General features: G+C 38.5%; 1 protein-coding gene and 1 long non-coding RNA gene across 2 annotated transcripts; one reads left to right on the top strand and one right to left on the bottom strand.

Moving 5' to 3' along the window:
* Nucleotides 1–887: 887 nt before the first annotated feature.
* On the bottom strand, nucleotides 888–26,424 carry LOC121956970. The gene is made up of 3 exons (XR_006106730.1): nucleotides 26,279–26,424; nucleotides 8,644–8,721; nucleotides 888–1,091 (listed from the first exon to the last, which is right to left on the bottom strand). It is a non-coding gene; the product is annotated as an uncharacterized LOC121956970 (long non-coding RNA).
* Nucleotides 3,435–7,889, top strand: LOC121956969 (ATP-sensitive inward rectifier potassium channel 12-like). Its single transcript, XM_042505423.1, is given in 4 exon segments — nucleotides 3,435–3,457; nucleotides 6,173–6,576; nucleotides 6,579–7,468; nucleotides 7,470–7,889. Coding segments are annotated over 4 exon segments (1,644 nt in total). The 3' UTR covers nucleotides 7,797–7,889.
* Nucleotides 26,425–26,685: the final 261 nt, after the last annotated feature.

The following is a 26,685-nucleotide window of genomic DNA, read 5'->3' as shown; positions in this document are numbered from 1 at the left end:
AGTCTTTCAGCTGGTTGCAATTTGCAATCCTCACCGCTAAATGCCATGAAATCTCCTAAATCACTGTTCCTTTAAATTATCAAAGTCAACTCTCAAAATAATTTTTGATGATATTTTGTGAATGAGATAATACTGTTGAATAATCGACTACTAATTTTAAAAGTAGAGACACAATCCTTCATGCATGCATCAATATTTTTACTATACAGTCTTAACATAGTTCAGTTCAATTCAATTCACATCAAAACTTTATGAAGAACTCAGCTCATAGGGAGGCCCTGTTATTTTCTACTATTCCCCACAACCCAAAATCAAAAATATTAAAATAGATAAAAAATATGGACTAGATAAATAACCAAAAATAAAGATGGCAGATATGTTAACTGCATGTGTAAAAATCTGTCATTTCTTCTAATTTATGGTCTTCTTGTCCTCAGTAGTGTCATTAGGGCAATCCATTAGGAAAATAAGTGGATGAAGCAAAACATAAAAGCTTCTTGAAAATGTTTTTTGACCCAAGTCTCAGACTACACATTTCCCTCCTCGTTATTTTTGCTCTCAGTCAGTAACAAGGATCACAAGCCTCAACTAAAAGTCACATCTTGCACTTTATTTACTTAAAATCAAATGTAGATGTTGCACTGCTGCCCTCTCTCTCTCCCCCTATGACTCATGTTATAAGAGCACTTAATACAGTTTACAAGCCCCCCTTCAACCACTGTGTCTCCAGTGACTCTCTCTACTTCACTCCATCCCCCAAATGCCACAGGAGACAGGTTCCTATGGAAACTGGCTTCAGTGAAAGTTCCCAGTTTTACCTGGTGACCATTCGTTGGTTTGTACTGTGTGTATGTGTGTGTGTGTGTGTGTGTGTGTGTGTGTGTGTGTGTGTGTGTGTCTTGTCTCTCTCGGTACCTGCGCTCTGCCTCTCACGGCCTCTGGTTCATTACAGATTATAACATCTTTGCACCAAAAGGGGCGACGCCAGCGATGATGGATTGTTAGCTGGTTGCATCTTCTTTTTATAGATGCGGCACGAATGTGGGAGAACTTGTTCCACAGCTGCAATTTTGGTTGGAAGCCAGAGACACCTGTATGGAGACAGACCACACATAAAACATGAAATACTCACATAAAGTACAAATACAGATACAGATATGCTTGTATATGAGTGTCGTTGCAGAGAAACAAAGATCCAGAAATCATCTCTTCTTGGTTATGTTCAGTGATTTTAAATTAAGCAAATTAATTTCCTTTACATGTTTTTTTTTTTTTTTTACAAATATATTAACCCAATCATCAGAAAAAAAAAATTAGATTTTATTGATCTAGATAAACCTTTTACGTTGTAAACATAATTTAGATCAGACCTGTTAGATAAGATAACCCTTTATTAGTCCCACAGTGGGGAATATTACAATGTTACAGCAGCTATGAGGTACTAGTATAAGAAGCGAAAGAACAATACATAGTAAAAAAAAATTACAATATAACAATGCTAAAATATTAAAATGTTAGATAATAAAAAACAAGGTGCCAAGTATGATTAAAAAAAAACCAAGCTGCAAAAACAATAACAGAAAATACAATAAAATTACAATATGCAAACAAAGTATGTACACCAACTGCACATGGAAGTTGACGTGTTGATGTAATAATGTTGATAATTGCATTGACTTAATATATTGTGTTTACAACAAAATTTAAGTTGCTGTAAAGTAATGAAATTGGCTTGACAATTTAACTTTTCTTCACTTCCAGTTTGGGATGTTAAGTCCCCTCCCATGAAAATGCCTGGACAAATTCGGACAGTTAAGACTGTGTGATGGACCTGCAAGCCAAACAATTATACACAAAAGACTATTCTCACTTAAAAACGTGTCTTTTGCTGTCAATTATTCAGTAATCAGAACTCTAAAATGCCTTTGATTGTAGAAGAGAAGTGTATTCCCCTTACTCAATGTCATGCACTCGCTGTCATGATTTCATTACAAGTTATCAAAGATTGACGAAAAACCGTTGCATTGCAAGATTTTTTTTTTTTGTTGAGCCAAATAATTTGTTTTTAAAAGTGTGTAGCCAAAACATTGAAACTTATGTTGAAACTTTGCATTCCAACAACAAGACTGTGGTTAATGAGTGGTTAGGATCAGGCACAAAAAAACCTACTTCATTATGGTTTGGAAAAGATCATGTTTTGGTTTAAAATACCCATTTTGGGGAGGCATAATTCCCAATGGAAAAGCAGTGACATCTCTGTAAAAAGTTTTTTGGGGGAAAATATTGACATATTGCCACAAAACACCCATATTTTGTGCAGAAAAAGCAGCTGGAAAGACAGCAATGACTTATTAAATCACAACTGGTTTTGTTGTTTTTTGGTAGAAGTGGTGTGCATCTTGGCAGGCATCTAGCGAAGGTGACACACAAACATGTATGAAACGTGCAAATGTAACATATTCGAGGTTTGCAAAAAAAATACGACTGCAACATTGTCTTCTGGCAAAAGGGGTGATAATATGAAGAAATGTAACAAAACAGTAGCTGCAGTGGCCCTTTGCTGCACGTCATCCCCTCTCTCTACCCCTCTCACACTTGCAATCTGTCCTATCAAATAAAGGCAAAAAGCCAAAAAAAATCTTTAAAAAAGGAAAGAAAATGAAATGTAGCAACACTACTACTGCTACTTCAGCAGCCCTCTGCTTGGATATCATCCCTGCTTTGTAGAACAGGTATTATTAAGGAAAGATTAAGTGACAGGATTTTCTTTGTATTTCTGAACAGACAGTTTTATGTAATCCGAAGAAATACCGTTAAGCTGTGCTCATGACATTTAAGACCTGAGATCCTCCTCGAGAAGAAATTATTTCTTTTTACAGAGAAGCAGTTTAATGCTGTTATACAGTGGGGACATTATACTCTGTATATGTAACTGAATGATTATTGTAGGGAAGCCGCTTTGTGTAGAGTGTCATTATATATATATATATATATATATATATAATATATATATATATACTGTATGTGTGTGTGTGTGTGTGTGTGTGTGTGTGTGTGATTTCTGGAACATTTCTTAAGTTTTACATTTCCAAGTTGCTCATTGCCTTTTTTCCCCATGTTTTCTTAAGCGGGGCGTCTGAACGCAGCACAGGAAAGATGATGTTGATCCAGGTTTTCAAAGGGTTAAAAGTTAAGGAAAGGTTCAGTTTTGCATTTATTGAAGTGTTCTCTGTGCTGTTTTGAGTTAAACCCCCACTTTGGAAACTACTTGTGCACCTGCTGTAATTTGATGGTAATTTTACGTGAACTGATTCGGGCTGATTCTGTGACTGTCTGTCTCTCCTGCAGTGGACTCCTCAGTGGCCCGAGCACCACCTCCATGGTGGGAGAGTCCGGCCTCCCACTCAGGCCCCTAAACCAGAGATCCTGGTGCCATGGGAACAAGTAGGTCCAACAGGTGGGGGACTAAATCACAGCTTAAAACTTATCTTTATAGAAAAGCTTTTCCTTTTAATTACTGTTTTGTACATTTGTGATAAGTACATTTGGTGTTTTATGTCCCTTTTATTCTGTTTTGCCCCAGTGCACACTATTATTTTAGCTCTTAACATTGTTTTATTTATTGTAACTTTATACTTATTTGTTTTATTCTTATCCACATGCAGCAGTTTTTAACTTTATTTCAATAAATACTATACAAATAAAGTTATTATCATTATTATTATTAATATTATTAATCCTCTGCTGCCTCTTTAGGACAACAAATTAATTCTCTGTTTGAATCGGGCCTGAATCTACTCTAGGTTGCTGGACTATTCCTTTGGCACCTAAATCATTTTTCTTTCACTTCACTTAGTCTAAACATACAATTGAATCCAATATATATATACATATAACAATGGTTCTGATTGGACTTCGAAATCCTTGTTTTATTTTGTCATATCCATTTTATTCTGTACCAGAGTTACAGTGTAAAAGGGCAACACAACAGCCTTTGACTTTTACAGAAACCATTTTATCTTTTTGTAACGTTGTCTTATCAGAAAGTCTTAACGAAACAGTAAGGATGGGCTTGTAAGTAGCCGGTCAGGGTGAGTCAGGCCCGGCTCAGGGATATTTACAGTGAGCACATCCTTAGAAAGGCCAAGGCCGTCCTACACTGTCCTGAACAGCAGTACCCAAAGACCTGCCTGCAGGCAGCTGCAACAGTGTGAGAACAAGAAGTCCGAAGGTCGTCTTACTGTATTAATAGCCATCAATACACTTATCAGGGAATAGTTGTATGCAGATTACCATGATATTTTCATTTTATACTGTCTCTGTTTGTCTCATAGATGTTTGTTTGTGTTTCCTTATGTCTTACAGTTTTGCAGTTTTGCAGCAGCGGTACAAACGTTCTCATTGTCCTCTCAGTGCACTGTTTAAAAACTCAAATAAAATTTCCCTTCATTGCACAATAAAGGTTGACGTTATGGCCAAATATTGGACCCTGGCTATAGCAAGATGGAAAAACAGCTTGATTTTTGTGTCGTTAAAAGGAGAAAAATTCCACCTCAAACATCTGATCTGACATTTTTCGGTGGATTACTGAATGATTTAAAGAGTGTTAACCAGTTATCTATATGTACAGCATATGATCAGTAACGTACATTACATTAGTACGTCGGCCTTTCTCGAAATGGGTTGTCTGACTGATGCTGACTCAAATATAATCCTATAATGTGTGATGACAGCAATCCTCCTCACATAGCTAAACTGAACTCACCTTCCCTGCTGCTAATCCTCCATGTAAAGGAGAGAGACAGGTGAGGCTGATCAATACACTCAGGTGACCAAAAGTTTGGTCGGTTTCAGTAAATTGTTTGGGAGATATTGTTTTTCTGTTTCCTGTGTGGCTTAATAATTTATCATTTATTATTTGATATAGCTTGGATCAATATCACTAATGAGTCAGGTATCATCTTCCGGTCGCTGTCTATGAGAGGGAGCACAGTGTGCTCTAAAAGGTACAACGGAAAGTACACGAGGATCAATAAGATTATGGCTCTATAAGCTGTCTTCCTGCTCTTTTTGTTCCTCCTTCTCCTATTGTGCACACCGAAATTTAAATGATATGGATCCAACAACAATCTTAGGATTTCCCGAAACTTCGAAAGTCGAGGTAGGATGGGAGGCCTTAAAACAGCATTTGGGCTGTCAGTAAACCAAAAAACATTTAAATAAAAACACTTAATTTCTGGCAGATTTCTTCCTAAAAATGAGAAATTGGTTTGCAAAACCACAACATTAAAATAAATAACTGAATTATGCAAATACATTCATGTCCATTTTATCACTAGTTTGTACTTTCTGAAGTTGTGATCAGATGGGAATTTCAAGGCTGACAGATGTCAACCCAATCACCAGAAAATATGTTTGTATTTTAAATTTCTGCAAACCACAGATTTGTTACATTTGTAATTACTTTTTGTAATGGATACAATGAAACATAAAGTTTCTCAGCATTGCTGACGTGAAGGTGTGGTTAGGTTTGGGCACAAAAGTCATCTTATGGATAGGAACGATTATGTTGTGGCTTAAAACACCCATGTTTGGGGGCACAAAATTTTGCAAAACTGGAATATAAACACTTTTTTTGCGTTTATAGGTCACATAGGCTGTGTGCTAGTTAGTAGGAACTAGCTCCTTTTGGCATGTTGCAGCAGGCGCTTTAAGAGGTGTTATTGCATCACATAACTCTTCAAAAGTTAAGGGGATCGTGCAGAAGTTCTGAATCCACAATTCCCCTCTGAAATCGTGGACTATCACCTCCCAGAAATCACTCATACATGGCCACTCCCACGTATAAGGGGCTTGCCTTTCCATTATCGCTCTCATAACATGCCTATGTTGCCTTCGATCGTAAATAATGGCGGCTAGAAATAAACCTCCTAATGTTTTCACACATCTATCGACATGCTTTTTGGAATGTTATCATGAGAGGCAAAGTTGCATATCATCGCAAAAGAAGTCGCAAAACATTGTTCAATGGAAACGCAGTCATCTTGCAATTGTGTTTTTATTGACATTTGGAAAATATTGCTCTAGTTTTGCACAAATCTGTAATGGTAACCAGTTTTCTGTCTGTAATATCACATTTTAATCCCCATCTTCCTCTCTGTTGGTCTGATAGGTACAGCATTGTGTCAGACATTTTACCAGAAGATGCTCGCCAGAAGATCTCTAGCTTAGGACTCCATAACGGCCACAATTCCCGCGACTCCCGGCTGCACTCACCCTGCGACGCGGAGACAGAAGACAGTAGGAGGAGGTCGGGAGCCTCTGCTGCCGCACCCGGCACAAGGGGACACGGAGGGATGAACAACTACAACGGGAAGATTCTGACAAGGGGCTCCAACCAAGTGCGGAGCCGGTTTGTAAAGAAAAATGGGCAATGTAACGTTCTGTTCACCAACATGGATGAAAAGAGGCAGCGCTACCTAGCTGACATCTTCACCACATGCGTGGACATTCGCTGGAGATACCTGCTGCTTATATTCTGCGCCAGCTTCATGATCTCGTGGCTTTTCTTTGGTATTTTTTTTACACTGTCTCCCTGGCACATGGGGACTTTGAGGAGCAGCCGGCGGTGAAGGGTGACGGGTTGGCGGTGGCGGGGCTGCATGGACCAAACTCTGGACACACATATGGAGGGCAGACACAAAGGATGCCCTGCATACTTCACGTCCAAGGTTTTGTCGGGGCGCTCCTGTTCTCCATGGAGACTCAGACTACCATTGGTTATGGCTGGCGATGCGTCACAGAGGAGTGTCCTATCGCTGTATTAACAGTCGTCATCCAGTCTATCGTCGGCTGCATCATTGACTCTTTCATGATCGGCACCATTATGGCCAAAATGGCACGGCCAAAGAAGAGAAACCAGACTCTCATGTTCTCCAAAAATGCTGTCATCGCCCTGCGTGATGGCAAGCTGTGCCTCATGTGGAGGGTGGGAAACCTGCGGAAGAGCCACATCGTGGAGGCTCATGTCCGCGCCCAGCTCATCCGCTCATATGTCACAGCTGAGGGCGAGTTCATCCCGTTGGAGCAGATGGACCTGAATGTGGGCTATGACGAGGGCACAGACAGACTGTTTCTTGTATCCCCGCTGGTTATAATCCACGAGATAGATAAAGATAGCCCCTTGTATACTTTAAGCCGAGCCGATCTGGAGGCTGATGACTTTGAGATTGTTGTAATCTTGGAGGGGATGGTGGAGGCCACGGCCATGACCACCCAGTTCCGTAGCTCCTACCTTGCCAGAGAGGTCTTCTGGGGTCACAGGTTTGAACCTGTGATCTACGAGGACCGGGACTGCTACAAGGTGGACTACGCTCGCTTCCACAAGACCTACGAGGTGCCGTCAACGCCCCACCTCAGCGCCAAAGAGCTCGATGAGGCAACAAGCCGGGCCTCTTCGGCTGCTTCTCCCCGTCTCTGCGTATAGAACCACACAAGACTTGATCCCCAGGTCGCTGAGCGCCTTTTGTTACGAGAACGAGGTGGCGTTGAGCTGTGGGGAGGAAGAGGAGGACATCTTCGACTCCCAGATTGTGAAAAAGGAGAGGGCAGAGGAGAGGAGGACTTCGGTTTCTGTAGACTTTCAAAATATGTTCCAGGAGACTGCGACTGTGACGTCAGGCAGTCATAGTGTCATGTGTGTTCTGGACATGGACAATAACCAGATGGAGTTTGATATCCTGCAGACTGCCATCCCTCTCGATCCAGTGACGTATAAGAGTGAGCAAGAGATTTAAAGATTGACGTGAAGATGGACTGCTTGTGTTAAACTTTGGATTGCATGTACAGAAACCCTGTTTGCCTTGCTGGTGTTGTTTTACTTTATACGTGTTTGTTTTTTCTTCTCATTGAGATTAGAAATAACAGATTGCACACATTCCTCAGTAACTTTTGGCACATGCAACTGCACTCCTTCAAGAGCCATAATGATCAACCAGACTGATTCTGCAGGAGGACAAAGAATCGCTGACAAAGCGCTGACAGGCTTTTATTATGATTTCATAACCAAAGGAGAGCACACTGGCAGTTTAAGTACAGAAACTTGAGTCATGTTTTAGACAGTATGGACATTTTGCATAGTTTAAAATATTATTTTCGCGTGAGATTTTATGAAAGCAATAGCAATTTTGATGTAATTCTCTTCTTTTTTGAAGAGGACTGAGTTTGCACTGTTTTATCAATAAGCTGTCAGTTTATGCTTGATAATCTCCATGTTGTCCATGGGCATCCTGCCTGTATTGGTTCCATGCAAATTCAGGGATTTGCACTATTGTGAGATTGCCTGTTTTGTTAAAGGTCCAGTGTGTAAGATGTCAAGGAATTTAGTGGCATCTGCTGGTGAGGTTTGCAGATTGCAACCAGCTGAAACTTCTCCTGATTAGAATTCCTTCATTGTTCAGGAGGTTTTTACCAGGAGCCGAATTATCCACAAAAGTTTATTCTTCTCCAAAGTAAACAAACTAGGTGAATAATATTGGTGAAATACTGAACAAAGCAGTTTCACATTACAAATCAATGTTTTTCCAATGCTATTTGGTATGTTGGAAACAGGCAGCTCACCAGCACCTGTTCATGTGTACTTACCTTATTTCTCTGATCAATTAAGTTCCAGACATTCAGGAGTTTTTCACCAGGAGCTGAATTGTCCGCAGAGGTCTCTTCCTGTATAAAACCAACAGACCAGGTGATTAAAAACACTTAATATAGCTGTTTCATGTTACAGATCAGTGTTTTTTGGTGCTGCCTGTCAGAAAACGGGTTCTAACTACAGTGACAGTTGTGAAAATGTGAAAATGCAAATGACATTATCTAGAGCCAATGTTTACTTTGTCCATTCAGTGCAACTGTAGAAACATGGCAGTGAACATGGCAATAATTAAGGACCCACTCCTAGTGTAAATATAGTTATATTATGTTATATTCAATGTCTGCCAATATATTCCCATAAATCCTACACATTGGACCTTTAAATATTTCCCTGTATATCATAAAATAACTCCTTTATTTATATACATTAGTCATGTTGGTTTTGCTGTGCAGCGTGCTCCCAAAACCATTCCAAGTGCAATCACTAAGTGTAGCAGGGGGGACTATTTTTTCTGAGTTTGACTCAGTTTGAATTGATTGAATTTAGGAAAACAGCACTGCATTTTAACATATATGTTAAAAATAGTTTTTCTTCTAAAAGTTTAAGAGAATATACTAAAAACAAAACTGAAATTTTAAATCTGTAATAGCCATTAGATTAGATACTAAAATGAGTCTATTACTAATTAATTAATTAATTAATGAGTGATATTGACATAAAACAAATTAGTCCTTTTGCTTTGTTATGGATCACTTTAACACTTATTTCTTGGTTTGTTTCTTGCGGAGGCTCCAGCCAGTGATAACAGGAACAATACTGAGAGGTGGCTTTAATTCATGTTTGTGCTGTTTGTTTTTCGCCAAAGATTCTGGAGTTGGAAAGTAAAACACAGAGCGCCTCTGATTTATGATTTGGAAACTGCATGCAGCTTAAGTGTACCGATTGTCTTTGAAATCAGAAATGTGTGAAACCACTGAGAAGTACAACAGGAAAAAAAAGCGATGGACTCGAGGCTGAGGAGTATGGTGTCTGGAAATGTGCAATAAGTAACTGGAATGGGATAGTGGGAATAAAGTCTAACTTTATCTAATGTCAGTTGTAGTAAAGTAAGATGTTACGATGGTTGTAAAATACATGACAAAAAGTTTAGCAACTTTCTCCATCTGGCACTTCAACCAAAATGACACCAACAAATATTTACATACCATTTTGCCATGAGTGGACAGCAAACATCAGGATGTGAATGTATTTTTTTCCCTTTTACCAACAGAGCTGTCAGAACAGTCTACTTGTTGCATCTGGTAATAGTGCAGCTCTTATTCTTGACTTTATTAGTTTTTTTTTGTTGTTGTTTTATTTATTTATTTATTTTTTGCTGCTTGTTATATTGCTTGGTGTGCATTTTTCTGTCAATATAGCTGTGAGAGTCTGACTGCAGAAAGAAGTTCTCATTACAAAACTTGCAAAGTATTCAAGAACATAAAAATTTGTCAAAATATAAATAATTATTGTCAAACATACACTGCCAGCCAGACAAAAAAAGCATGATATTACATTTCAAAGCAATGCATTCATAAATGTGTTAGAAATAACTGCTATAAGTGCATGTAGGCTTAAATGTAACTTTTTAGTAACCCAATTGACTCTAATTAGGCCCCTGTAACAAACAGCTGCAATGTGTTATCAAACCCATCGCCAGAATAAATGTTGCCGTTTCCTACAAACCAAAGATATGTGACATTGGTATATGTGTGGTAAATTTATATGTATCAGTGTAGTGGATATGTTCAAATTTCCTGTTTCAATTTTACGATGTGACAATAATGTGGTTAATGTGTGGTTAAGTTCAAGCAAAAACAAAAAAAAAACATAGTTAAAGTCAAAAAAAGATTTATTAATTAAATGGTGTGTTACCTTTTCAAATAGAGCTGAAATGCAGCAAATGTCTGCGTATACATAACAGTAAATATAATAATAATCATAATAATCATAATAATCATAATAATCATAATATCTAAGCAGACTGTCAAAAAAGTATTCAGTTTGTCATAACATAACAGATGGAAATGTTCCAAAATGTCTTTTTTTAAAAAAAAAGAAAAAAGAAAAAAAGGTTTGGATGCAGTGGAAATGTCAAAAAATGTCATGAATAAATCCTGGATTGGTCCCAAAAACATGACTGGCAAAACAAGAATGTTATGATACATACTACATGTAACATATCCATCACAATTTAACATATTTGCAGTTTGCAGAAAACCACAATGGCAGCACTCTATTCTGTCATTTGGGTTGATACTACAACATATTTGTTTAACATTTGATATGTAGATTTTTAACAGTACTGCCAAAACATTTTCACTTCTGTCCGGTTTCAAGATCTTTATCTTTTTAAAGATAGTCGAGGTTTCTCTGAATTGTCTTTGCACTGAGTGTCTTGAGTGCTTAATATTTATTTTTAAAACTCCTTAAACACTTGATTTTAAATATTAAGTGTTTCTTGAAATGTCTGCATGCCCTGAACTGCGTACTGGTAAATGTTGAGACGCCTAAATGAAGCTGAGCCATCGTTAAGGTCATGAGTTCCATCTCTGCTTTTCCTGCAATTAAGAAAATGACTGACAAGGACCAGTGTGTCTCCTCAGATCCTAATTAGCGTGTTATCAGATGCAGGTGTCAAAACAAAGTACACCGTGTCAGTATTAAAATTAACATATATACAGGGGAGTATTTTTTTTTTATTACTAACTGAATTCATTTCAATTAAATAAAAAGTCACTCGGTTACATTAAAGCTAAAAGTTTTTTTACTTTAAAAAAACATGGAAACAAACTATAATCTTCAATATATTTTGACTGGCAGTGTATGACAGTCTTTCTGTAATGTTGGTTTTGGATTGTATGAGTATTTGCAGAAGAGGAGCCAGCCTGATTGCAGGGGAAGACACTGTAAATGCAGTTTTGTGTTACATAGTTTTTGTTTCCTTTGCTTCCTGCTTTGTATAATGATAAACATGCACTAAGCAAACTGTTGTCCTAATTGAAATAAGCTGAGAAGAAAAAAATCGAAGCACTTTATTATTCCTTGTATACCTTTTGATGTGGCAAATAAATATTTATATGATTGTGGTTCTTATTATTTTTGGAAATGTGGCAAAAGATGCAACAAATGCCAGTCCAAAAACTGAACCTTCTCATGCAGCTATGAAGCTCAGGAGCCACTAGATGCCCCTGCAGCCCAAACCTATCACCAGTGAGATGCATCAGAAAACACTGAAGCATGAGTTCCCTCTGGTGGTGGAGCAGTAGAGAATATAAACCTGGATCTTGATGTGAAGACTTAAAAATGTTTGGAGAAAAAGACAATAAGATAATAACTACTACCCCACAGAACAAAAATCAAAGTAGTCTTTACCTCCATTAGATGTGAGTGTTGGTAAAAGGGCTGACTATATCTTTTGACCTTTTCTATGGTACTCAGGAAGACTTTTATAAGCCCAACTAAACTGAAAGAAACCCCTGGGTGCACCGTCACATCACTTCTCTTTTCAAACTTTTCCCAATCGAAAACTAAGCTGATTTTCTGAAACACAGACAAAGTTGCACACATTCACAAACTGTACTCAGCCCTTTCACAAGTGCTCACATGGTGGTGTTGGTCAAGACCAAGACTGATCCAGATAGAATGTAACACAACAAAGTGTCCATGCTAAGGATATATGTCTTTTTTGGACTCTCTGGGGCTTCAAAACTGTCGAAATCGTATAACTTTATGAATAATTGGACATTAGGGCCTGCAAAATGATTGTAACAAACTATTTATATAATGGATTCCAGTGCCCCCTGCTGGCCACATTTTTAAACACTTGTCTTTGAACAGCTCTAACACACCCAGACAAAAAAAAAAACCAAAAACAATGGATGGCAAGTTTTCTAATACGAAACACTAGCAAGTTTCAGTGGCCTTAGAAGTCGTGCCTCATATCCTTCTGCAATGCCAGCATGTTATCTAAAATGACACGGTGGACCAGACTGTTTGGTTCTGTGTAAAAATGCAAAGGCAGAATAAATGAGGGATTTTGAAGCAGCCCTGTGGTGTGATCTCTGTTAGAGATTAAAGACACCTCAAACCAGACTCGTTCACAGGTGGATATCTATCCGGGGAATTTGGCTCTTGGCTCAGTAATTCCTTTGCAAATCTCAGGTGCTGCTTGAAATAGAGTCCTGAGGAATTTGACAGGGGGTTCAGACAGGTCTAAGCTCACTGCAGACAGACCCGGGATCACTGCAGCTCCTGTGAAAAGTCCTCTGGGGAGCGTGCAGCTACATACGGATCGGCTCACTGCATGTGCTGATCTCTGACAGTATGACGATATCAGGACAGAAAGAACTCACAGCTGTCTTATCACGAATCTTTTTCAGTCATTATTAGCCTCTATAATAATAAAATAATTTTATTATCAACACACTGCTAAATTTTCTCCATATGCCAAATATGATAAAAATGACATCATCAAGTGGACAATGGTAAAATACACAAATTCCAAGGGAAAAGTCCAGAATGACACCCAGAAGTAATAATACAATGCATGTTTTATGCTTTGATGGCTGTGGGGTCAAAAATTGCAGTTTGAATGGGTTTCAGTGGAGCATTTTTTGCACTTAACAGTCTGAATGTAACAATCTTGTGTCCACATTGTATTTTAGACTTATTGTCAGAGCTGAGCTAGAAATTCTAAGATTGAACAAAAATACCTAATTTTGCCAAAATATATGCCATATGCATGAACACAGCCTAACTTATCAAAAAAAGAAGAAGAATGCAAAGCACATAAATTGCATCTAATAGTCCACAAGGGTTAATCAAGTTAATATCATCCTGTGTGAGGAAAATAAAAACCCTCTCAGCCCTAAATGTTATGATCTTCCTTTAATTACATACTCTCCATCACTGTCTGTCAGCCTGTTGCTGTTCCCATGCACAAGAACTCCCAAAAAACAGCCCACACATCAGACCTCTGAACCTCAGGAGGACTGGAGAGGCATTTCTGTCGGTGGAGAAAAAAGATGAAAAGAGGGAAATGAGGAGGAAAAGGGCAAGCTGCTTGGTGAGCGCAGGCCTCGAGGCTATCGGCTTTTCATTAGCCGGTCAGTGAGTGAGTGAATGACTGTGATCGGTGGGATGGTAAAATAGGGGAAGCCATGCTGGGTAACGTCGCTTATTAGGGTGATTTGGGGGCTCCCATTGACTCCTATTGTGCATTGTCTCCGAAGTGAGCAAGCCAGGCTCAACAGTGAGCCATTGTGTGGGACATTTAAACGGCTGTTAGCATGCTAATTATGGGATGTGTGTCTGTGTGTGTGTGCCCATCATCTTCTCGACCTTTCCATCTCTCTCTCGGGATCTACACTCCTGCAGGTCACTTCTTTACTATCTTTCCCCAAGGCACAAATGTACCACTGATCTTTGCTGCTGCTTCTTTTCATGCTCCTCCCTTTCATTCCCATCATTTATCTTTATTTTTAAATTTGTGTGCTCCCAGTGTCTTTTCACCATTAATCAGCTGCCTCTGATTCTGCCATGCTTGGATCCATTTTGCTGTCACTTAGATGTTTTAACATGAAGCCTCTCTCTCACAGTCAGTGCAGCACATTATCGTCACATTTAATTGTGGAAAACCCCATTTCAGACAAACCCTTCTTTCATATGTGAAAACTCCTCTGGCAAACTTCTATTTCATTTCCACCTGTTGCTGTGTAATACAATTAAAAACTATTTTTTGCCCAGTGTCATCCTGAAAAGGGGGAAAAACCGAGTCTGGCAACCTTCTTTTTAAGGAGAGGATCTGTCAAATATGTTTATTTATACTCCCTTTACATACGAAAATAGATGGGTCAGTTTCAAACCCTGTAAACATCACGACCCTCATACTTCCAAATGTACCCTATGATGGCACAGATACAACCAATAGATGACAATAGCTTGTTTGCAGTCACGTAATACTGAAGATGCAGGACAATCTGCATCTTAGTCAATCTAAATCTTGAAACTGAATTGTATTTTGTGAAAAAAAAAAGAATGTTTTTCTTCAGTAAGTTCTGCTTAATAGTCTCTTTCACTTTAAGTTTCTATCGTACACTCATACATAAGTCTCACTACTGCCGACCATGTAGGTTAGTATGTTAACCAAATGAATCAACAGGCTCTGATGTAACTTAATAAAATTATCTCAACTTATCAAGAGGAAAAACAATTGAACAGATACAACACTGATCAGTCACAGACGTCTCTCGCTGATCACAACAAGGGTGGCTTTGTTTGTTGGGTCCTCACATGGACATCATTTTGGCTCTGGATGCCCTAGACTGAATGTGAGTAATAAAATTACAGGTGCTGAAAATGCAAATGTGTCAATCACTCAAGCTGAGACAAATGACAGTTTGCGCAGTAGAGTACTCTGCAGTGTAAAGTACTGCTGCAGCATACTGTATATATTTGTATTTGCTCTGTTTATCCATGCAAGCTCATGTAATATGTGTCCTTATCTTAAAAGATCATTTGTTCACATTGTAACTCTCCTCACTTGAACTGTTATGGAGTTGTCTAATCATGCTTTTTAAATTTTAATGGCTGATGTTAAGAGCCTTTTAAATTTAATAAACTCTGTAAATGATCTTGTGGTATTGGCACAAGATTATTTGTCATGTTTATTACTTTCTTCGAACTGCGATAGGTCAATAATCTATTTTGTTCACCCCTTGTGAACTCTTAAAATTTGAGATCAAATATGAGTCTTTGTTGTCCTTAAATACATGCTTGAATTGCTGAACGGGCTCACTGGGTACAAGTCCAGTGTCAAACCTTTACCTGCACAATGTAATTCAAATTAACGAGCACTAAACAGGAGATTTAAAATGACCAAAAAGCGATGCAATAGAAATGCAAAGGGAGACAAAATCTAGGCGTAAAATGAAACACATCTTCCACATTGCGTGGCCCATAGTGCACATGCATTACAGACGTCCTCCAGTTCAGCTCTCTATTAAATCACATGGGGACAAAATGACTTAGTATCTCTATTAGACTTTTTGACTGTTATCGGAACTCTTTCACAATGTAAGTCAAAGGGAAAAAGAGTTTTGGGCGTCATGGCATCACGTAACGGACCCAGAAGTTGGAATTCAATGGTTTGACCAAAACTGGCTTCAAGCTGGGACTTTTTTTTGGCACTTTTTGGGGACCAGGGATTGACTTGCATCTGGAGCCAGCCTCAAGTGGCCATTCAAGGAACTGCAGTTTTAGGCACTTCAGTTTTGGCTCCATTTTTCAGCCCTGAAGGTTGCGGCGTAGTCATGCAGTGTGAGACTCATAGAGGTCTTGCTCTGGAGTCTGAGTTTACAACACACTCGTGACATGGTGATGGTTGGTCAGTGACCTTCCACATCAACCTATGACGTTTTAGGTATCCTTGCTGCGTCGACCTATGATGTTCCAGGATGCTGCAACGGTAATGTCAACAAATGCACGTGCTGGGATGACGCACCATGGTCCCTATGGTCACACAACAGCGTGGACTGTCATGATGGTTGGGATTATAGGCACCACAGAAATGGACGGTTTAGGCAAAAGAGGCGCATGGTGAGGTGAAAACAAACACACACACACACACACACACACACACACACACACACACACACACACACACACACACACACACACACACACACACACACACACACACACATCCTCACACCACAACACATGACATGAACTGCAGAGTCCTGCACGAAAGTCCGTTGTTTATGGCACTCGTCCACCTCCCACCTCACCTATAAGCACACTTGCATTCCTTACATTACATGGTTAGCCAACTCGTTCTCACTCCAAACTCTGCATGTCATAGGTTGACATGGAAGGTCTCTGACTGACTGTCGTCATGAGACGACTTCAGACAAAAACGCTGCCCCAGAAACTAATGCTCATTATTAACAGCTTTAACAGGCAATAAATCTTTTTGCATCGTTTGATGGTTGTGTCTTTGTTATCTACAATATGTGTGATCTGTCTGTGCGTGATCTGTCTGTGGGGGATCAACTGGTGTTTTCTCATCTGCACCCTAAAGGCACTGCATGTGATTGTTTGTTTGTTTGTGTACTTGTGTGCGTATGTGTGTTTGCCTGTACACAGTTCAGTGTGCAGCACATGTATAGATCTAGAGCACACGTGGAGATGCATTTCTGCAAGTAGTTTGTAAGTAAGTCTACATATCTGCCTATATATTTCAGTTAAGTGTGTGTTTGCATATAGACGCCGATGTTTTTATCCACGTATGTGCTTCTGTGAGTGTGTGTATGTGAGCAGCTGTGGGCCCTGTGTTTGAACTCTAGCTCACATGGGCAGAGCGAGGGAGGGCCGCAGGGTGAGAAGGCGATGGGAGAGGGGACTGATGTCCGACAAACTTGCCATCTCCCTCTCCCCTTTCATCTCCCTCTCCCAGCATCGAACAACGAACTCTTTCATTCAGGCATCTTTGCGGCCAGCCGCCCCCAGACCCTCGAGGCCCCCACCCGTTCACGCTGCTTAATTCAATGTTCCGAGAAAAACTCATGATTGGAAAGTGACTTTTTTATCCTCCTCCTTTTCCATATCTCCTCCTAAGAAGCATCACCCCTCTTCCTGTCCCCCCAACTCTGTTTTTCCCCTCGTACATCAAAACAGTTCCTGTCCTGCAAACACAAAGGAATTAAAATGCAGGTCAATCCATTCAATCCATTCGGTGAAAGACACCGCCAATGATGACTGATTCAATTGAGACACCAGTACATTACATTACTGGCATTAAATGCAGTTACAATACTTATTGTTGCACTTTGAATGCAACTATGGTCTCTTCTGAGGAAGCAGCGTTCACTCACACGAATACAAGAAATTATAAGGTAGTCTATAAAGGTCATGTATCCAATAAATGACGTGAATGACTCAAATCAGATTTTTAGTTACAAAATGACATAATTAAACAACATAAATGACCGTCTTCGGGTCCTTTAGTGAAAAATGAACTTGAGCTCTTTGAACTTGAACTCTCAATCTGTCTACAAGTGTATCTGTGTAAATCTGCCCTCTGTCTCAGATTCCTTTCAAATAAATGGGAAAATGACAAGAAATGTCCCACAAACTGCAAGAATTTAGTAAAAAGTAATAAGAAATAGACATCAAAATTATAATTTTTTATGGTGGAAAATGAAAAAACATTAGGAAGAATGTCCAGATAACTATAATTATAGTTATTATGATTATATATTTAAAATTATTTTACAAAAAAATATAGAATTATATTATTATTTTTTTCCAATTTTCTGCACTTTTTGATCCATTACTTGTTTGTATTTTTCTTTTCTTTTCTTTTCTTTTTTTAAAAATTTAATTTTCTTGTAACTTTTTTACTACTTTGTGGCTGGTTTGGGGGGCGTCTTGTTAAGCACCTCGTTGCCTTCTCTCCATGTTTTTGCAAGAAATCAAACCAATATGGGTTTAAAGGGTTAAACCTAACCAAGAACACACAATGGAATTGCGATTGTTTGTAATACTCTGTATTGGCGTTGTTTTCATGTCGGCAGCAGGTAATTTTAATACATTTTCTGACCATGTAATGCTTTGTTGAAAGGTTGCGTCCATTTCACATATTTGTATGAAAATGTGTTAGTACTGAAAATGTGTTAGCATTTGTCATTTTTCTTTGAAACTCTCCACACTTAATACAGCAAGATACAAGCAGATAAAGAACCATTATCAAAGTTTGGGCCAAGGATGAATTGCAATGACTAAAAGAAGGCAATTTGATTATGTGAGTTTTTCCTTGAAGTCCAAGCATGTTAGTGCACGAGCGTATCCCACTGGCTAGCTCACTAAAAATTAAAATTAGCTGGTGAACTAAAATAAGTGTTGCCATCACTTTGAACTGCAATCATAAGACAGTTATCCCATCAGCAGTATCATGTAAGCGTAGCACCCACCCTGCAGTTATCCCCAGATAGACACTGTTAGTTCAGTCAACACTTTTGTTGTTGTTGTTTAAGCATTGCTTTTGGAGTTAGCACTGTTAGCTGCAATGCTAGGAACCATGTGCAGACAACTCATACACTATGAATTTAACATAATGCCCCTATAAATGGAGTCAAATCAATATAATAAGGCATAAAAAGGAAATTCTCAGGTGAAGCGGAAGAAGTAGTACTACAGTACAGTACTTGAGTAAAAGTACTCAGTTACACTGTTTGCAAGTATCTGAAATGCATATTGTTGTTCTCAGCTCCCAGGATGTCACGCTAACTTAGAGATTTAATGAGAATCTTGTTTTGTGTCCTGGGGGAAAAACAGTCTGAGAGAATCATTAAAATCGAACATTTTTAGAGAGGCACATCAGTGCTGTGTGATGATGTCCCAAACAGCAACCGGCCAGACATGCAGCACAATCAGCCCAACAAAGGAGCCTCTTGTTCCCAGCTGAATTCTTGAACATCATTTTCTGCATTTTCCTGCAAATGACTCAATCTCCACGTCCCTCGCCTCTCATTCCGCCCAATTATCATTTTTCAAGCATGTCCACTCGTCCTACAGAGATGGGCTGTTTGGGAAGTTTCCAAATCTTGCCATGAAATCTGCATATATGGGTAGGGATGGATGTGTGAGGGGTTTTACAGCCAAAAAACACACACATATACATATTCAAATTGCACGATAGATGCCAACAGGTGGACATAAAAGAATAATGTGACTGTTTTCACTCTAAGAGGGAGATAGGAGACAGATACAAGGCAGCATTGAGGATTCTCTTTCTCTTATTCTTCCTGAATCGTCTCCTTTTTCCCTTTTGCCTCTTGTTGCCATCACAGCTGCAGCAGGGTTCAGCGACCCCAAAGCTTTGAGGGCTTGGTTGATGCAAAAGGGTGTGATGCTCATCAGTGTGTTAATGGCAGCTCAGTGCATCTGTGGCCAACCCAAATGCCAGAAGAAATGTTGGCATTGTGTCTTTCTGCAAACCATGGATACATTAACATTTGGACTTTATTACATAGTGGATATGTTGACACCTTATGGTCCACAAACACTGTGGTTACCATGGTTATGTTTAGGCACAAAAACCACTTGGTTATGGTGAGAAAAAGATCATATTTGGGCATAAAATACCTGATTTTTGTCAGCAGTGTTTTGGAAGAAAATATCTGCTTTTCGCACCACTATTGTTGCTGAAAAATCAGCAATGAGTTACTAAAAAACATCAACTTTTGGGGCTAAAAGGCCACAGCAAAAACAGCAATATGTTCCTAAAAAACTCCCATGGGCCATGGGTCCCTAAAGAACACCAACTTTTGAGGGGTAAAATACCGCAGGAAAAACAATGATGGGTCCTGAAAAGCATCTTTTTTTTGGAGAGTGAAAAAAAATAGTGGAAAAGGAGTCAAGTATTCATAAAAAACACACCCACTTGAAGCCTAAAAAGCATCTGGACAAAGCCCAAAGTGTCCCTAAAAAAACACTGATTATTGGGTCCAGGACAGTTGCTGGAAACACAGCGGATTTGTTCAACAAATGGTTTTGTTGTAGGTATTATAACTGCTTTGGATAAAGCAACCACCAAACTTGCAGGTTATGCAGAGTGTTAGTGCGCTGTCAACAAGTCGCTGACACTTGTATTTAACCCTTTGAAACCTGGATCAACATCACTTTTCTTTTGCTGCATTCAGACGGCTTCACAAGTATTCAAACCTTTAAAAACTGAGCACATTTTTTCAAGTACTCTTGTACAAATTTTAAGAAATTAGTAGATTTTTTTTTTAAAGAAAAAATGTCCACATTTATTTATTTGTTTATTCAATTTTGTCTTTTTCTTGGTTTCTTTTCCTTCTATTTTTTAGGTAATTTTCTTGTACTTTTTTGCAATTTGTTTTGCAAATTTTTGGGTCATTTCTTCTGAAGTTTCTCATTGCATTTTTCCTGTATTTAAGAGAAACCAAGCAAATTTGCTCAGCTTTAAAAGAGTTAAGAGCTTTCCACTTGTCATTGGATCTGCCATGATGCATGTAAATACCAGGTATTGACACGCTCACATATTTAACCAAGTTGCATCAAGATGTTTAAACCCAAACACCAGCGACTGAGAGACAAACCGACACAAATCCCATCCCCACAGCCATACGGTTAAAGAACTTAAAGGTGATACTAGATCTGCAGATCATTTCTCCCAAAGATGAGCTCTTATTCAATTAAAATGTACTTTTTGCAAACTTACTGATAGGAAGCTCAACATGGCAACATGGTTGTCAGTACAAACTGCCTCTTCAACCCTTTTGAACCTGAGCAAATTGGCTTGATTTCTTTCAAAAAGATGGGAGGAGCAAAGAAAGAGGATAAGACACAAAAATAAGCAATAAATTAGTAAAAAGTACAAGAAATCAACGTGAAATTAGTTTACAAAAATACAAAATTTAAATAAAAATAAAATAAAAAAACAAATTAATGCAAACAAGAAAAATACATTATAAATGTGGAAAAATTATAAGAATTCTGTAACATAATCTTAAATATGTAATTGTGATAATTATAAAGATAGTTTTTACCCTACAAATTTTATTTTTTAATTCTTAATCTATTTTTTATTTTATTTGTGGAACATCGCTTACAAAGTTGCTCATTACCTTTCCTCATGTTTTTGAAAGAAATAAAACCAATTTTCTCAGGGTTCATGGGTTAAAATACTTGGGAAAGGTGTCGGAGAGCAGCACAAGAAAAGTGATGTCGCTCCAGGTTTTAAAGGGTTAAGGTTGAAACAGGAAATATGAGCCTCAAAAACAAGTATAAGGATGATTACAGAATACCAGCGGAGATCAGCCACAGGTAACTAAACTCTCTCTTGGTTTCACCTGGGACCCTTAGCCCCCTCCAACAACCGCCACACCACCCCCTCTTCCCCACAACCCCCACCTTGACCCCCATATATCAATTTCCTTTAGATGTTCCCCCTCACACAATTGAAGTAACTAGATTCTCTCCTCTGGCTAGCCGATGCAGCTACTGAGCAGAACGCACAATGGGCTATTCATTAAGGTAGCAACACACACACACACACACACACACACACACACACACACACACACACACGCACACACACAAACACAACACACACAAACACAACACACACAGGTCCACAGGTCTTAACCCCATTCATCCTGCAGCACCAGCCATGGCAGCATCGTCCATCCCGTCAACCACATTTTTACCAGTGATGTCCTTTTGTTAAATACATGCATGCATATTCAGGCACACAACCACAAACACACACTATGCACACACACATACACAATCTCACAAACTATACAAAAGCCCATGCAACTACTTTCACACACACACACACACACACACACACACACACACACACACAACACACATACAGCAGACACACACAACATCCCACCTCACTCCCCAGCTGCATCGAAAGCTCTTCCAAGTTCTTGCCAACTTGCCAACCCCTCAAACACACACACAGACACACCCCCAGACACACACAGAGACCCACACACACACACACACACACACACACACACACACACATACAGCAGACACACACAACATCCCACCTCACTCCCCAGCTGCATCGAAAGCTCTTCCAAGTTCTTGCCAACTTGCCAACCCCTCAAACACACACACAGACACACACCCAGACACACACAGAGACACACACACACACACACACACACACACACACACACACACACACGCTGTTTCTACCATTTCTACCCCTCCCTTTTAGCCAGTAACTCAGAGAAAGACAAGGCGACACAAAAGAATAGGAACTTTGGTGGTATGAGCACAAAGGCAGGATTCAGAGACGTTCAAGGGGGGACCTATTTAAATGTAACACAGCTGCGGGAATTTATTAAGACAGATGGACAGAGCGGCGAAGTCCTCTGAAGACCGGATTTTTTTTTTTTTTATTACCCATTTGAGGATTCCTTGACATTTTAATCGAGATTGTAACTAATATTTATCACTATTAGGGAATAATCTGTACACTATGGAAGCTCAGTTATACCCAGTATTTTTTTTTATTACAGTAGGCTATTTTAAAAATTTTAGGGTGTTTTGATGCTTAAACAGAATAAGGACCCCAACTCTGTTCTTTAGCAAGAATCCCCTTCAGCTCTAGTGGTGTTGTCTTATGGTTGACCTCTGACCTCCCTGTTTAGCAGGAAAAATCCATCAGTATCTCGTTATTATAAGACTGAGCTGATTACGTTTATAATAAGTTAATGACCGTAGCCCGCCGGATCCTTCTGCAAGGTTGACTGATCCACTTCAACGGGCAAATACAGACACACCTGCTGCTCTGTCCAGCACAGGTGCACACAGGCAGAGACAGAGTGTCACAGAGTGAGTTTGGGAGAAAAAGAGGGATATAAACTGTTTTCAAATGCCACAGACTTTTGACAAAAGCCACACTGACGTTTTTTCAGGTCAGATGAGCAGATTCTTGAGTCAGCAGGAATGTGTTTGTCTGAAAGCATCCAAGTAGGCAGAAGAAATGTTGGCATTCTGCAAACCACGGATACGTTACATTTTTCGGTTATTATGTAGTTTAAACTTTAGGTTTCAACAACACTGTGTTTATCCCTTTGAAACCTGGAGCGATATCATTTTTCTTGTGCTGTTTTCAGAGGCTTTTTACAAGTATTTAAGCCTCTGAACCCCGAGCAAATGTGAAGGAAAAAAGAAATGAGCAACTTGGTAATAAATGTTCCATAAATTGCAAGAAATTTGTAGATTTAGAAAAAAAAAATAAACTAGGGGAAAAGTCATGTCAAAGTCAAATGTCTAGGAAAAAAATAAAAAAACATGGCAATTACATATTTAAAATTCTGTTACAGAATTATTATACCTTTAAAGCATTTTTTGGGTGTTGTTTGTTTTTTTGGGGGTTGTTTTTTAAAATATATTGTCAGGTAATTTTCTTGTACTTTTTACTAGATCTTGCTATGTTTTGGGTAATTTCTTCTTTTGTTGCTCATTGCTTTCTACTCATGTTTCTCAAAGAAATCAAGCTAATTTGCTCAGGTTTCAAAAGGTTAACAAGTGTATATATTTCGGCACAAAATCAACTTGGTTATGGTTGAATTTTTTTTTAAAAATCTGGTATTTGGGGGCTCAATCCCCAGTCAAAAAGCACCAATGTCTCTGAGATACAGTCACTTTCCATGGCACTATACTAGCAGAAAACAATTTTTATGCCACTATCCTGGCAGCAAACTTGTGATGTCTCTGTAAAAATAACCATTTTTCGTGGCTCTACCCCCGCAGGAAAAACAGTGACAGGTTGCTAAAGACCAACCCTGTTTGGCACCTGAAGAGCAGATGGAAACACAGCAACAATACACTCAAAAATAACCGCTTGTTATTGTTTTTGGTCTCAAACAGTGGTCTGCAGTGTCTCGTCGAAGTGTCACTCCATCCCCAATTCCCTCCCCCTCCGGATGACAAAGTCAGCTCATACTACGTCGCTGTAGAGGCATTGATATGATATGAAATGTATAAATGTAACATATTTTTGATTTGAAACATGCAATGCCAACATTTTCAGCTGAAACAGGCAAGAGACTGACTCCCATGTTACTGCTGAACAATGTGCTCCCTTGCTTCATAATATAATACACTTAAATTGGACTACAGATTCCATGCAGAGGAAACTTTTTCTCCTATTTAAACTCAGATAATTATACTCGATACAATATACAAAAAAAATTAAACCTTTATGTAGTTCACAGGAAACACACCAAGCACATTCACATGTGATTACATTTTAAAGTTAATAAATCATAGGTTAAACTAAAGGGAAAAAAAGCTCATTCGTGTTTATCATTTCCTCCAAATCCAGCTTGCCTATATTTTTTTGTTAAATTATTACAAATGTGTACAGTTTGTGACATCTTCAGGCATCCAAGATCAGCCAATAGCAGACATTCAGTCATGTCTTCCCCGCAAGTTTGGTTTTGTTACAATCTAATACTCCATAATATGAATTTATCTATTTGAAACTGGTTTGTTTAGGGTACTGTTTGTCCTCTAAAATCATGTGTTATTAAATGAGTCTAATAACATGATAGCTGGCAGAATCCACATCTGACAAAAACATAAATTAGGAATATATGATAATTAGCAGGACGGTATAAAGTCAGGTTATGTAGTGGGATGATATGAGGTCTTTGTGCGCTGCCGACCTAAAGCCTGCTGACCTTTAACTGTGCTGTGTGTGTGTTTGTGTGTGTGTTTGTGTGTGTCAAAACAAACTGCATCATCTCTCACATGACAGGACATGTTTGTATCATTCTGACTGCCTGATGTTTGTTTCTTCTCTTAGGTCCTTTTTGTTGACATTGTGGTACCAAATTAATATTATCCTCCAATTTTCTTAAACGGCAAAGTATTTACAGAAATAAAAAGTTTTAATTTGCATAGTGAGCCTCAGTAGTTGCACAGGTTTATGTTTACAGTGAAAGCAAAACACTCATTTAGTAAGAGTCAGAGCAGATCACTACCTTTTTCTACTTTTAAATTCACCGTGACAATGATTTCTTATAACATTTCTGAAGTATATTCATGAAAATGATCTAATCATGAAGATTTTTGCAAAGATTTGAGTATGTGAATGTTTTTTTTCATTGATTGTGCAAATAATGTAAATATAAATTTAAAAGAATGTAAATATTGTTCACATAGAGCAGCTCACAAAGTAAATTATTGACTGCTTATTATTTTATTTAAAAAATCTACCAGAAGGCTGGAAGTCTTGTATGATTGCACAGAGACCAAATTACTCTTTCTGTTGTCTATATTTTATAATGTAGTGTTTTTAATTACTTTTTCAAAACTACTTAAGTAAGATTTTATTGTAATTTTTTAAAAGGCGAAATGTTTACATTAACAAGCACTTTTAATTGGCTGTAATTAAAAATATATTATTTATTATTTTTTAAAGGCCTGATTTAAGTACAGTAGACAGGGAATAACAGTCTTAAATAACAGACACATTTATAATGTTTTAGCTTGTGTAAATTTAATAACACTGAGGAATTATATTGGAGTAACATTATATTTTTTCTAAAAGTTCCATCTATCTCTCTTTGCTTAATTAAGTAAGATGAAATTTTTTCTAAAATAAATAAAAATTAAAAAAATCTGCAGACTGAGGTCATCCTGAAGGCTACATTTTTCAGGCAAAGGTCAGCCTATTAATTTGATTAAGTAAGATGAAATTTTTTCTAAAATAAATAAAATTAAATAAAAAGAAAAGTTCTCGGTCATTCTCATTGATAGCTCAAATAATAATAATAATAATAATAATAATAAAGTATATTTTTTGAAGCATTTTAGAGTCATAAAATTCGACCCAGTGCCTGCACATTTCCCTCAATCATCTTGTGGCCATAAAAACATGTGTGACATTAAATTACATTTTCTGCTCTCACCTAAGCGTCACCCACTCATGCAGCGGTGTATTTGTTGGGCCTTTTCATTTCCTCTCACTTCTCCCCACCTTCATTATTTGCGCACAAACACACACACGCCAAAACAAGCACTCACGTCAAACCGAGGCCAAAATCCTCCGCTGCGCAAATCCCCGGAGTGTCTCTCTGAAGATCCCCGGGTTTAAAGCTCCAGGAGGCGGACGGTCCCGCCGCAGCTATCCGGGGCTGAGTCGCGCGCTCCTGGAGCATTTTAGTCTTTATGTGCCAGTTTGATGAGACGCGGACAAAGAGTGGCGGTGGAAGGGAAGACACAAGCTTTTTCTTTTCTTTTTTCATATGCACACAACTGCTTTTTGTTCCCCCCACTTTTTTTCATTTAAGGGAGAAGGGGGTGCTCGTTTTGATCACATGATGCCAGTTCACCTGAGATAAAACAAAGGACGCAAAGAAAGGAGGAGAATCAGACTGAGAGATCATGGTTCCCTTATCACAGTCAACATTTAAAAAAAAAAAGAAAGAAAA

The sequence above is a fragment of the Plectropomus leopardus genome, chromosome 17 (genome assembly GCF_008729295.1).
Source record: "Plectropomus leopardus isolate mb chromosome 17, YSFRI_Pleo_2.0, whole genome shotgun sequence".
NCBI classification, from domain to species: domain Eukaryota; kingdom Metazoa; phylum Chordata; class Actinopteri; order Perciformes; family Serranidae; genus Plectropomus; species Plectropomus leopardus.
This window is presented reverse-complemented; position numbering and strand designations above follow the sequence as displayed.